The sequence below is a fragment of the Diospyros lotus genome, chromosome 14 (assembly GCF_014633365.1).
Source record: "Diospyros lotus cultivar Yz01 chromosome 14, ASM1463336v1, whole genome shotgun sequence".
NCBI classification, from domain to species: Eukaryota; Viridiplantae; Streptophyta; class Magnoliopsida; order Ericales; family Ebenaceae; genus Diospyros; species Diospyros lotus.
The window spans coordinates 35,266,647-35,281,846 of NC_068351.1; the positions used below are offsets into that span (position 1 = coordinate 35,266,647).

The 15,200-nt window shown below is 36.2% G+C and overlaps 1 protein-coding gene and 1 pseudogene across 1 annotated transcript; one reads left to right on the top strand and one right to left on the bottom strand.

Moving 5' to 3' along the window:
- Positions 1 to 6,231: 6,231 nt before the first annotated feature.
- On the bottom strand, positions 6,232 to 7,023 carry LOC127791025 ((-)-isopiperitenol/(-)-carveol dehydrogenase, mitochondrial-like; annotated as a pseudogene).
- A 6,620-nt stretch (positions 7,024 to 13,643) lies between these two features.
- LOC127789819 ((-)-isopiperitenol/(-)-carveol dehydrogenase, mitochondrial-like) lies at positions 13,644 to 14,695 on the top strand. Its single transcript, XM_052318834.1, has one exon. It carries the CDS (start codon positions 13,690 to 13,692, stop codon positions 14,527 to 14,529), a length of 840 nt encoding a protein of 279 aa, XP_052174794.1. The 5' UTR covers positions 13,644 to 13,689; the 3' UTR covers positions 14,530 to 14,695.
- Positions 14,696 to 15,200: the final 505 nt, after the last annotated feature.

Sequence of the window (15,200 nt, forward strand, 5' to 3'; positions counted from 1 at the left end):
TATTATTTTAAAAAAATGAGTAAGAGGCCCTTATAAATACAATGAGGGATAGTTGGATAATTTGTTTATACATGCATTTATTCTCTAGCAAATTAGATGGAAAAAAAAAAAATCCAAAAATCATTCATGAAATGCTACACAAATAGGGATGGTAATGAGTCCCCCAATGGACCTTAATTACCCATCTAAAATTAAAATAAGTATAAGATATGAGATATAAGTATAAGATTTATTTGTAAATTTTAATTAAATAAATATATAAATAAGTATATAGACGAACCATTACCCTCCCATATACACAATACTATGAAACATGTAATAGTTTGAGATCGCCCCTAAAAAAAAGCTTAGGTGGTGTTCTTTTTGTATTTTATTTTTAAGTTTTGAGTTTTAAATTCATTTTGACTTTTTTGTTTTGAGCGTCTGTTTTGAGATTTTTAAAAATACGTTTTTTTTTATCATTTTGAAAAATTATTTTCTAAAATAGAAAATTAAAAAACGCGTTTACTTTGAAATTTTAAAAATAATTTCTTTTTTGTTATTATGATACTTTATTTAAAGAATTTGATTCAAAATAAATTATAAATATTTATTAGTAAATTATAAATTTGATTCAAATACTTTAAACTATAAAATAAAATTCAAATAAAATAAAACAAAAAATCAAAATCTTAAAAATATCATTAAAAAAAATTAATACAAAAAAATCATATCATATATTCAGTTAATATTTAAATAAAAAAAATCAAATAACAAAAAAAAAAAAAATCGCAAACAGAGGAGATGAGAAAGGAAATGAAGGATGATCAACGCCATGGCCGATCGCCTTATTTCCTTCTTCCCCCATCATCGCGGTGGCTCTAGTTGTCGACTTTCTTCCTAAACAGTGGCCACAAAGGTTGTTGTTCGAAAGGAAAGGGGGAAGGAGACCAACGCCATGGCCGAGAAGGAGCAACTCAACTAGTCGGCCATGGCAGTGGCTTTAAACCTTTGATTGGCGAACGACAACGAAGAACAATGATGACGACCAAGACGATGACCCACGATGGAGAAGGAAGCGAGGCTTATGCTGGTCGGTGACACCGATAGAATCTGGTTTTTTGCCTTGGCGTGAACGGAAGAGATGAGAGAGATGGAAGATGTGGGTCAGCACGGGGGTGGTCGATGGAGGCTTTTGACGGTGACGAGAGAGGTCGACGGCCGACGGAGAGATGTGTCTCATGGCAGCGGCGGAGATGGCGGGGCGGTTGGCGGCCCATGCTTGAGAGAGTAGAGAGGAGAAAGAGAGAGAATAGAGAGATCTGTTCGAGATTTGTGAATTGGGGGAAGGGTTGAGGCTGTTTTTCGTGCTTTCTACTTTTCAATGTATTTTCATTGAAAACAGCCAAAACAACAAAATGTTGTTTTGAGTTTTCTTTACAAAATTTTTAGTTGTTTTTGAAAACACGTTTTTGAAAATAACAAAGAGAACGCGTTTTTAGTGTTTTGAAAAATTCAAAACAGAAAACGGACTGAAAACGCCAAAGAGAACAAGCTCTTAGATTTCACAATATGTCATACGCTTAATTTAGAGAGGGAATTTATATATTTATAACATAAATATATATTTCTTTCTCTTCTTTCTTTCCTCATCTTTTTTGGCGAAATCCTTTCTCTCTCCCTCTTAGGCAATCATGATGGTTAGGTGGTGGGTTTTCTTAATTTCTTTTTCTTCTTATCTAGCTTTCTATATCTTCTCTATATATTTTTCTATCTCTTCTTTGCCCTCTAACATCGATGGGGTAAATCACATCAAAGATCATTAAACTTAGTGTGTTTTTATTTTGATCACTAAACTTTAATTCTTTTCAATGTGATCATAGAAGTTTAAAAAGTTTTACAATGTGATTACATATAAGATTTTTCAGCCACTTTATAGTTGGAGTGGGTGATGTGGCGCTGATGTGACAAACAATAAAAATATTATGCAATAACATTTTAATATAATATTATTATATATTGACATGTGGCACGTTCTGATTGGTTATTATTGCACAATAATTTTTATTATTTGCCACATTACCTAGAAAATTTTATATGTGACCATATTACAAAACTTTTTAAACTTATGTGATCACATTGAAAATAATTAAAGTTTAGTGACCAAAATGAAAAACACACTAAAATTTAATGATCTTTGGTGTGATTTACCCAACATCGATGATTGAGGTCTCTTTGTCTCTAGTGTGATATTAAGCCTATATGAGTTTAGCCTTGTCAAAATTGCCTCTAAACCTAGATAAGTATAAAAATATATCTTTTAAAATTTTAAAAGTTATATTTAAAGCACACTACAACCTAGATAAGTATAAAAATATATCTTTTAAAATTTTAAAAGTTATATTTAAAGCACACTACGGTAGTATCAATACTACAATATCTTTTAAGTATCGATATGTGAGTAGATTAATGTAACAATAAAGGTGAGTCTGAGTTGCTCTCAATTGACACATATAGAAAATTCTAAAATCTAAAAGAAACTAAAAGAAAGAGAAAAATGTTACTTTACTCAAATTAATCGACGCACAAAATGATTAAAGGCATTAAAAGATAAAAACATTCTCACCTTAAAACTATTGCGTCACCTCAAAACACGCATCCAAATAAAGGTCGGACAGACTTTATCGTGAATGAAGTCAGCCTAAATTGAATGGGCGCCCAGCAGCGAGCGGACTTCATTCAAATTGAAATCCGCTCACTGCTATGCAGGCGGATTTCATTTTAATTATTTTTTATATCATAATTTTAATTTAATTTAATTTAATTTTATATTATAATTTTAATTATTTTTTTTATTTTCATTTTAATTTTAATAGCAATGTTTTGGGCGGATTTCATCTTAGATGAAGTCCGTCGAACCTTGGCCGAGCGGATGTCATTCCATTCAGTCATTTTGTACGTCAACTATTCGGGCAGTGTAGAATGGCTCAAAAAAATGAGAATGGCAGTGGGCAAAGGCCATAATTAATGAAAATTTTGTTTGTACATTAACTTTTGATACTCATATAATCATAAAGTATTTCATTAAGAAATTAACACCACCTTGTCCTTGTCGTAAGTAGCATTATTGATAATTTGCCAAGAAGTTATGTTAATTCTTTAAACAAGTGTTTATTTAAAGAACAGTTGACTATTTCTAGTTAGAATTGTACTTATTTTTTTATAGTTCAAGTTATGAAACTTGCAAGTACAATTTGGAGGGAGTCGGATGTGGACCCAACCTTATAAGTAATGAGGATTTAAAACATTTCATAACCTAGGTTACAAAAAAAATAAGTGTAATCTAAACTAAAGATTAAATTTTAATATATCATTGCTTTACTTTTAATACTTATAGACAATTTCATTAAAATAGAGTTTAAGCTTAATTAAATTTATTAATATTTAAAAAATTTAACCATCAATATATTCTCAAATAAGAAGATGGACTATAGATGGTGGAATATTTTCAACTTTCAGACAACTAACTTGAGACATTGCAAAAGTGATGATGATATGTGAGACCAACCACCACGCGCTGCCTCGACAAATGAACTTTGGGAGTGGAAGCTTTGGACTTGGGTATTCTTGGCCTCGGATCTGTAGCATGCATTTCAGACTTGGTTTTGTTTGGCGCTGTTTGTGGGGATGTAGCCTGTAAGATAATGGAGCAACATGGCTCGTCAAGTTGGGATTCCCTGGTCAGGTTGGTCTGGTTGGGATCCTTTCGTTAGGTTGGGATTCCTTGGTTTGGCTGGTCAGGCTGGGATATCCCCTGGTCAGGCTGGAACCGACCACTACACATTGCCTCGACGGATAGACCTCGAGCGTAAAACCTTCGAACTTGACTATGTTGGGCTTTGGGAATACAACTTGCAAGATAACAGAATGATGGGGTTGAAATCCCCCAGGGTAGATTCCGACGTTCAAATCAGTAGAGTAAATGCAGGTAGTAGAAAATGTAAGAGTTGAAGAGCTTGTCATACCTGGTGCCCCTGCTTTTTATAGCCAAGTCCGTTATGGGATACTTGAGATAAAACTCGCGATGGGCAGGCACGACTCCCGAGGACCCCGGTCAAGCTGAAATGGGTCTCGCAGTTCGATCTTGATTTCTCGATCTCCGCTCTAGATTGTGGACTTGCCACGTGTCAGTCTCTCGGACGATCCACGTGGCGAGCAAGATTACTAGCGCATAGGGGTATTCTTGTAATTTAGGTAATGCCACATCAAAAAGAGAATGATGAGACTACTTTAGGCTGACCATGAAAGTCACTCTAATAGCTAAATCAATCGTGAAGTAATAGTACTAGAGATAGAGAAGTAAAAATTATGATTGAGAATACTTACCCAAGAGGAGAAATCACTCTTTATTTATAGCATGTCTGATAGATATAATTTGATATATGACATCACACACCTAGGGAGGGAATCATATACTTAAAAACTTATATGATTTTTAAAATACTTTTAGAAAATGAGCAAGTTTCAAATTTATATGGAAGCATTTTTCAAAGAAAATGCATACAATGTTTCAAAGAGATTAAATAAGCAAAAGACACAAAAAAATTTATAGTGATTCAACTTTTTCTAGCTTACATTTACTACTCTACCACTGAGCTAGAAATTTCTAAATTCACTAGAATCGAATTTTCAAGCAACAAATTGTTATACAATACAATAATTAGCACCCAAGCTAACTCTCTAGCACAACTCGATAGGAAAAATGAAAGATGCAGTTTACAAGCAAGATGTTTAAAGATTCATATTCAAAACCATTTTTAAGTATCGTTCAAAATAATTTAAAATCTAAAATCTCGAAGTTTTATGTCTAAAATTTAAGTCCAAATGGAGAAATGCATTGGGGGTGTTATGTGATGGTAAAATCTCATTAAAATTGAAAGAAAATTTCTATAGGACAGATATAAGACCAGTATTGTTGTATGGCTCAGAATGTTGGGCAGTCAAATACCAGCATGAGCAAAAGACGAGCGTAGCAGAGATGGGGATGTTAAGATGGATGTGCAGCCATGCAAAAAAAGATAAAATTAGAAATGAGGTTATTTGTAATAAGGTAGGAGTAGTGTCAATAGAGAAGAAGATGAGATAAACTAGACTAAGATGGTTTGGTCATGTGAGAAGGAGATCAAGAGACGCTCTAGTGAGGAGAGTTGATGAAATGGAATAATTAGTCAAAAAAAGAGGTAGAGGCAGATCCAAGAAGACCTTAAGAAAGACATTAAAATTTGATATGAAGTGTATGGACCTAAATAAAGATATGACAAAAGATAGAAATACATAGAAGTTTAGAATTTATGTAGCCGACCTCACATAATGGGATAAAGGCTGGATATGTTGTTATTGTTTATTTTGACATTTTTTTTTGTGTGATTATTTATTTTTTTATTATATATCTATATTTATATTTTTTAGTCAATTTAATCCATATACTCTGATATATAAAAAAAAATTAAATTGACTCGTCTCATTATATATATATATATGCACATAGGTGTACTCAAATAAGGAAAAAATTTGAATTATCACAAAAAAATATTAAAATATAGTCACTAAATTAAGTTGAAATGTACACTTAATAATGTAATTAAAATAATAAAATATTCAAATGATTAGACGGAAAAACATAAAAATATAAAAAATATGAGTTCCACTTAATAAAATAATGATAAACTAATTTATAATTATATATGAAAACCCCCAATTTTTTTATTTCTAATTAATTATCCCAATCCTTATTCTGGTCGAAACTAGAGCTGAGAAAAATGCTAGAGAGCCCGACGGGCTTACCGATGGGTTTACCGAAAGGGGGCAAAAAGACCATTTTGCCCCCACGCTCTTCTCTTCCCCTCCCCCTCCCATGGATTCCCTCCCCGCTCTGCGCGTCTCCTCTGCCTGCCAGGTTGCCGCTCGCCTCTCCGCCTCGCCTCGCTGCAGTCGCCCGGCCTCGCCTCCGTCGCCTCACTGACAGTCACTGCATTGACTCTTGGTGAGGTGAGGCGACAGAGGCGAGGCTAGGCAATTGCAGCGAGGCGCGACAAAGAGGCAAGCGACAACCATGGTAGATAGGGGAGACGTGCAGAGCGAGGGGGGGCAGTGGCCCGCTTTGCAAATTTGTAAAGTAGGCTGGGGTAAAATCATTTTTGCCCCCTATCTGTGAGCTGCTCGGTAGGCCCGTCGGGCCTTGTAGAACGACTCCTAGAGCTGATTAACATCATCACTACATAAGAACGCGCAGCCGACGACCAAATCGTGGCCAGAGACGTACTCCAACTCGTCGGACACCAAGAACAGCACAGCCTTAGCAATGTGCTCCGCCTTCACCGCAACCCCTTTAAGCAGAGCAAATTGCCTGAAATCCTACTCTATTTGGGCGGCATCCTTCTCAAATGGACTACACGTCATCGGCGTTGCTATCGCATACGGCGACATGCAATTCACCCTTATACCGTGCTCCCCTATCTGCCGCCTCGCCGCCGGCACTGGCCCCACCACCGCGTGCTTCGACATCACGTAGTCCATCCATTTCCTAGCCCCCATGCTTGCCGTGCACACAATGCTCCCCCTCACGTGCCGCTCCACCATCGCCCGAGCTAGGTGCTTCATGCCGGCGACAACCCCTCGCACGTTGATGGCGAACAGGCAGTTGAGCTGGGACAAGTCCAGGTCGAGCACGGTCTGGTTTGATCTATTCAGGATCCCGACATTGCAGAACATGACGTTAAGTTGGCCGTAGGTTCCGACCATCCACTCCATCGCGACTCGAACTTGGTCCTCGTTGAAGACATCGCAGTGGAAGCAGGTGCAGACGTCTTTGCAACTTAACCACTCAATACTAATTATGTATAAAACTAATTATTTCCTGTAACACTTAATATTGAGGTGTTATATACATAATTATTATGTTGTTTGATACGAATAACATAATAATTACCCGACGAGACGAATAAGGCTTGGGTTGCATGAGAGGTGGTGGAGCCCAAATATCATCCTGATGCAGACAAGAACAGATCATCTCCCGTGTCATATATTCACTTACACTAAACATATCTTTAGCATAGTTATTATTACCATGATTAAGTGTCGAAACTTAAGTTTTACAAGTGAGAATAAATAACACTCATATAACTCAATGTTTAAATTTTATTTAAAGAAGAGTTGATTATGTTTAGTTAGAACTGTACCTATTTTTTTATACTTCGGGTTAAGAAATGTTCGTTGAGTAGGCATGGAGAGTTTTTTGCGGGAAAACTTGCAAGTATAGTGTGGAGGGAGTCGGAGGTTGACCCAACCTTAATGAGGATTTAAAACATTTCATAACGTAGGTTACAAAAAACAAGTGTAATCTAAACTAAAGATTAAATTTTAATATATCATTCCATTAATTTTAGTACTTATAGACAATTTCATTAAAATAGAGTTTAAGCTTAATTAAATTTATTAATATTTTTAAAATTTAACCATCAATATATTCACAGATAAGAAGACACACTAAATGGTGGAATGTTTTCAACTTTCACACAACTAACTCGAGACATTGCAAAAGAGAATGATGAGACTACTTTAGGCTAACCATGAAAGTCATTCTGATATCTAAATCAAACTGAAGTCATAGTACTAGAGATAGAGAACTAAAAATTATGATTGAGAATATTTACCGAGATAAGAAATCACATTTTATTTATAGTCAATGATTTAAAAATCAAACTAGAAAACGAACCGATCTATTAATTGGGTCACGAGTTAGTTGGTTCGACCAGTTAGACCAAAGTGGTCCGACCAGATGATGTTATATATATATATATTTTATAATTAAATAATATATATATTAAATATATATTTTAATATATATTTGAAATACTAATATTCTATATATCATTATGAGAAATGTTATTATTAACTAATATACAACTAATATTTTATATATAATTGTTATATATGTTATTAAAGAATTAATTAACAATTAAAAATTTAAAAATAAGTGAGAGGGAGAAAAAAATCGGGGTCAACCCGATTCCCGGTTCACCAGTCCGACCGGATTTTGACCGGGTTGAAAGAGGTTTAATTTTTTAAGTCAAATCGGACCGGATAGGCCACAGGTTCTCAATTAAACCAGTCCGACCAGCCAGTTCGATCTGGTTTTTAAAACAATGTTTATAGTAGTTTTGATGGATAGAATTTGATATATGACACCGCACACCTAGGGGGTAATTGGATACTTAAAAACTTATATGATTTTTAAAATATTGTTAGGAAATAAGCAAGGTTCAAATTTATATGAAAGATTTTTTCAAAGAAAATGCAACCCAATGCGAGAGATTAAATAAAAAAAAGACACAAAAAATTTATAGTGATTCGATTTTTTCTAACCTACATTTACAACTCTACCATCGAGCTGGAAATTTCTAATTTCACTATAATCAATTTTTCAAGCAACAAACTATTATACAATACAACAATTAACACCCAAGCTAACTGTAACGGCCCGCCTCCCGGAGCCCCCAAGCACCAAGAGGATCCGTGAGAGGGTCATTACTAAAATGATACCGAACAACACACAACTACAACTCATGAAAAATCCTTATTAAAATCATAATATCTTTTTATTATAACATCTCATAAACATCTTTACAGACCTTACATCACTTGGGCCCACTTGGGCTTACATAATATGCCTCCATCTCACAAACATAAAGTATTATTTTCATCCAGACACACGGCACCCAGGATCTAGGTTCGGGAGAGCTCTGCAGTTGCTACCATGACACGTCGATCTGGACCTCAGCAAGCTCTAGAAAAGAAAGGCTGAGGGCTTAGGATATGACTCTTCCCATGACACTCCATGCAACTCATGCCAATGCAACCACACCATACCATGATCCACATGTACCTTACTTCTACATGCATAACATAAAGTTAACTGCACATAAGGAACCAGGGGCCCACATAAGTCACATATTGGCACCTGAGTCCCGCATACATACTTGTTGGCAGCCTTTTATAAGCTACCTCCATACCATGTCCTTAACCTGCCCATTCCTGTTGCTCACATCATAATCTGTTGTCGTGGGTCTCACCCCAAGGTCTTACTGTTGCTGTGGGTCTCACCCCAAGGTCTTTAGGTTGCCGTGGGTCTCACCCCAAGGTCTTATCGTGGACCACGCCGCCGTGGGTCTCACCCCAAGGTCTTACCGTGACCACGCCTACCACCCATACTTATCACCTAAAACGCACATTCTCACCATGCAACAAATAAGAAATGCAACGGCTTTTGTAGCATAAACGTGATGACAAGGCCCCCATAAACCAAGCATCAGGCCATGCTAACGCCCACATAAGAATTCACACATACGAGATGCCTCTAAATGCATATGCTCACCTAGGGTACCCAAATTGGCTCTTAAACCAACCGGGTCATGTAAATGCTCACACATCCCATCACACACAAAGCATGTCCCCACGTGAATGCAACCCAGCCCCTTGTGGCAAACACATCATGAAATGCACAAACCAAGGCAGGAATCTAGAGTACCAGCTCTTCTGGCCGTCTAGCGCTTATCGTAACAACCGATGACTGGTGCCCATACATCCAGCCATCAACTGCCACGACCCAAGGTCAACAGTTAGTGGCTTTGTACCCATACCCTTAGACACACTTACTAACACTATTGACTTTATATCTTCCCAGCTTAACTTTACATAACATTTCTCCATAACTCATAACCTTTCATGTACATAACCTCATAATATCGTGATACCATTCTCATTACTTTTCATTCACATAAAGCCATCTCAACATACATAATAAATTATTAATAAAATCCCACTAAACCATAAACAACATTTCTAAGAACCTAGCCCAACGGGTACGGCATCATTCCCAAGGAAAGTGGAGCGATACGAAGCTCTGTGACGGTCGAAATAAAAGACGCCATGACATTTTTACTTAGCTTATCCCATTAACAATAAACTCATTAATAAAATAAAAGTCATAAAATAGTTACTACGCAGATTATTATTATTTATGCGTAGAACCGAGTCACGGTGAGGAAGTGTTTAGAGTAGAAAAAACCTCAAAGACTTTCAAGGGAAATAAATAACGCGAGGAGAGGGTTAGGAGCTTGCCTGAAAACAGCTGATTTCAGCCTCTCTTGTGCTCCCGATGCGAAGTAAAACGTTTCCTATCAAATAATATAACCATGACTTAAATCAATTAATTCTAACGCGTAAACTGTATAATCTAACCGTATAAAATCCATGATTTAAACATATAACACTTATATAAATTTTACCCACTTACCTGAATATTTTATACACCAATTAATCACCAAAATCTCTTAAGTTTCACCACTTTTTCTTCCTTCCCAAGTGCTGCTCGCGAGCCCTTCATCTTCTCCCTTAATTTCTCTCTTCCTCTCTCTCATTTACTCTATGTTTCTTGGCAACAAAAGTGGCCGAAATGACCACTGGAATGCCCTTAAATTGCCTCAAATGCTTACTGCCCAAGCTTTGCCTTATATATATATATATATATCCACTTGAGTGGCTTTTAAGCCACAAATTGATATGGCTATGGATGCGCCACGCACAGCACACACAAACACACACACACACATATATATATTTATTAATTAATTAATTTAATTTAATTTAATTTAATTATCTCTTTTATTATTATTATTATTATTTCTATTATTATTATTTTTGCCATTATATGTTATTTTATTATTTTCATTAATACTTTCAATTAATTTAATTAATCACCTTAATTTTCTATTTCTTTAAAATATCATAAATGAATATTTCTCAAAAATTTCTAAATATTCTAAAATATCCACAAACATCCAAATTAATTTATTTTTAGTTGACTCCAAATTTTTGGGATGCTACACTAACTCTCTAACACAACTCTGCAGAAAAAACGAAAGATGCAATTTATAAGTAAGATGTTTAAAGAATCATATTCAAAACCATTTTTAAGTATCGTTCAAAATAATTTAAAATCTAAAATCTCGAAGTTTTATGTCTAAAATTTAAGTCCAAATCATTTGACTTAAAATCATTTAAGCAATATTTATTAAAGTTTGTATTAAGATACTATTACGGCCATTTTCTGAACCACTTTAGGCTACTGTCTGGACTATTTTTGGCTGGGAATAGTCTATGGATCAGGCCCAATTTCTCGAAGCCCAATTAACCTAAAATCGAAGGCATCTCAGCGAGGTCGCATAATTACTAAAACACGAGCTCCAACCGCGATGGCAAGCGAGCTTCCAGCGATTCCTCTAGCTCGTTGACCAATCCGATCAGCTCGCAAAGAAAACTACGAAGCAGAATAATCGGATTTGATGTTTACTTGTCCTTATCCATGATAAGCCAGTCCCCACATGGTATAGAGCTTTTACTCCCGATTTTATGGAGATAATAAGGATACATTGTCCCCCATAATGTGGCCCTATTACTTCAAATTTCGTGTAAATTGTAAATACCCTACACTATAAATAGGGGGTCAAAAATCATTGTAAAGACACAAGAAAATATTCATACTATCACTCTGTCAAAATGACTAGAGAACAATCGTGGATTAGGCTTCGTTATGGCCAAACCACGTAAAAATTATTGCGTATTGTCTGATTAATTGTGCCATTACTTCATTCCCCTCATGCTCGAAATCACTCTATCAGTACGGGCCGACGAATCACAATCGACCAATTCTAAACGTCGACAAATACTCATCATCGAAATCAAACCAACAAATTCTCGAGATAATTTGGGAGAGATTCGTTTTGTCCCATATTATCACCTTTTTGGACTTTATGAGAAAGGTTTATTTAAATTTTTTTTGAAATTAAGACAAATTACTAAATCGAGGGACAATCTCACATCATGAGTTTATTATTTAATTTTTTAAAAAAATTCTAATTAATTCGAATAATTTAATCTCAAGGAGAATAAATTTATCTTTTTTTTTAAATTAAACTTAATATAGATAAAATATTGAGAGTAACCAAGATAAGGACGGCCCCACCCTTAGGTAATCATTCTTTCCCAAGTTGTACGTTTCAAATTAAGCACTGCCCCAATAGCATTCATCACGCGTTCCACATTTGCTCCTACTCATTGCCGACACAAAAGCAAGTGAAAAGACAAGCCTATGTAGAAATTCATGTGTTATTTAAGATCGATTTAATTAGGGGTGACGTGAATTGTTTAAATTGAATAGATTATATTTATTTTAAAAATTAGATTGATTTGACAGAATAGATTGTTTAAATTGAACAAATCAAAAAATTAAAAAAAATCAAATCAACCTAAAATACTGAAAAATGAAAAAAAAATGTCATTTTTAACAATTTACTCGATTATTTTGATTTTTTTAATATGAAAAGTGAAATAAATTGAAATAATCGAACCAATCAAACTTACAATTTTTACCAAATCGATCTATAATTTAAATCGAACTGAATTAAACTGAACCAATAATTTCGGCCAGTTCAATTCATTTATTTTGATTTAACCAAAATGATGTTTATTCTTATATTTAATGCACTTTATTTTTAGTATTTAAATATTTTTATTAATTAATAAAATATTTTAAAATATAATATATTTATTATTTACTAATAAAAGTGTTTTAATATAAACAATAAGGTACATTTAATGTGTGCATGGGAACAATTGTTACCGAAACCCTTTTTTGAATTTAAACAAAAATTCTATTTTTGAAATAGAATTATTATATTTGATGTGACATCTAAACATTTTCTTACCTAAGCATTATGTAAAGTGTGGATCGGTGCCCAAATAACATTTATAAAACTTTAAATGAAAGTCCAACATTGACACTTAAATTTAACACTTCTAATAACACTTTATATTAATAATAATAAGATAATAATCGATAATTATTTGTTATAAGGTTGTCATAAAATTAATTCAATGCCAACTTACATATTGGATGGCATACGCGGGGTGATGAATTCCCGCATGCCTTATAACTTATTCTTGTAAGTGCAGTTATATGTCAGAAAGACAAAAAATTATTACCAAATGAATTAACTTTTTATAGAGATGCACCTGAGAACTTAATTGAGACTCCAACCAAACAATCAGAGACCGGAGCCACCCACTGGATATTTATACAAGCAAGCACCTGTCAATTGTTCATCTCACTCTGTCGTGATTGTAGTGTTCTCACATTACAAATCTCAATTATTGTATTTTGATAACAATAATTGAAATTTGTACAATTTTCTTCAATCCTTTCAAATTTAGTAATTATGTCTGAATTGATTTAATTTTATATAATTTTATTTAACATATAAAATCAATTTAGAAGGAGTTTGTTTATATTAAATTGTTGTGTTAAATATCATATAATAATAATAATATTTAAATTAATTTTATTATTATTATATGATACTTGTCATGTCAAATTAACACACATATTATTTTTCCAAATTGATTTTATAAGTTAGACAAAATTATACTTAATTAAATTAATGTAAACTTAATTATCAAAATTTGAATCCATTTTATTTTCACGATTAGTCTTTTATTATATTATTATAAAGGATGACCGATGGGTATCACTTTAGTGCCAGCTTATACTGAGCCCCATCTATCATCTTCGTCTTCGTTGCAGAGATCAGAGAAATGAGCGAGCTGCCAAGAGAAGAAACAACTTTACCCACAAACAGCATGAAGGTGCAAGGCAAGGTAGCCATCATCACCGGCGGCGCCAGCGGCATCGGCGAGGCCACTGCCCATCTCTTCGCTCTACACGGCGCCCGCGCCGTCGTCATCGCAGACGTGCAAGACGAGAAAGGCCTAAAAGTCGCCGAAGCCATCGGCAAAGACGTTGGCGCCTTCTTCCACTGTGACGTCGCCGACGACGACCAAGTCCGAGCCGCGGTGGATTGGACGGCCGGAACCTACGGCCAACTCGACGTCATGTTCTGCAACGCCGGGGTCCTGAATAGATCAGACCAGACCGTGCTCGACCTGGACTTGTCCCAGCTCGACCGCCTGTTCGCCATCAACGTGCGAGGGGTTGCAGCCGGCGTGAAGCACGCGGCTCGGGCGATGGTGGAGCGGCGCGTGGAGCGGCGCGTGAGGGGGAGCATCGTGTGCACGGCGAGCATACTGGCGAGCATGGGGGCAAGGAAATGGACGGACTACGTGATGGCGAAGCACGCGGTGGTGGGGCTGGTGCGGGAGGCGAGCCGGCAGCTGGGGGAGCACGGGATAAGGGTGAACTGCGTGTCGCCGTACGCGGTGGCGACGCCGATGACGTGTAGTCAATTTGAGATGGACGCAGCCCAATTAGAGCAGGATTTCGGGCAGTTTGCCCCGCTTAAAGGGGTTGTGTTGAAGGCGGAGCACGTGGCTGAGGCAGTGCTGTTCTTGGCGTCAGACGAGTCGGCCTTCGTCTCCGGCCGCGATCTGGTCGTCGACGGCGCGTTCTTGTGCGGCGATCATGTTAATGAGATCTAGTTTAGAGCAAGATAATTAAGGATGGGATAATTAATTACGAAGTGTGGAAATAAGATTGAGAAAAGAAAGTCCCATAAGGCTGCTTTTGATTGATAGCCAACTTTTGTCACGGAATTGGCAATCTTTTCACCCTATTTTCAACTTGTACGTTATTGTTTGACAGCTATTTTTTGTTTTTGAGGGAACTCATTTTTCCATTAATAGTTACTTGATGGGATTTGTTTTCAAATCACGAAAACTAATTTTTTTGGAGAAAGAGATAAAATTTTATTGACAATTAAAAGCAACTACTGAGCGAGAAAGTTGAGAGAGCTAACAAGCGAGAGAACAATGGGAGAGCCGACGAGATAGAGATGTCAAAAGGGTCAGGCCGGCCATGAGCTTTTTAAACGGGCTGGCCCGACCCATTTACTAAAAGAGTTAGGCTTGGTCCGATCCTTTTTGCCATAGGTAGGGCCCGACCAGGCCCACGGCCCCCCTTAGGTGGGCTGGGCGGGGCCGGGCTAGCACGTGGGCCTAGAAGGCTCATGGGCCTTAGCCCACAGGACCTAGCGGGCCCGGCTAGGTGGGCCTGGCCCACAGGCCTTGGTAAGTCGGCCCCACCAAGCCCGATCTCTTTTTCTTTTTTTAAATATTTTTTTAAAAAATAATACATATATAAATATCAAAAT

Coding starts and splice junctions, on each gene's coding strand:
- LOC127789819 (XM_052318834.1), top strand. CDS start 13,690: ATGAGCGAGCTGCCAAGAGAAGAAACAACTTTACCCACAAACAGCATG.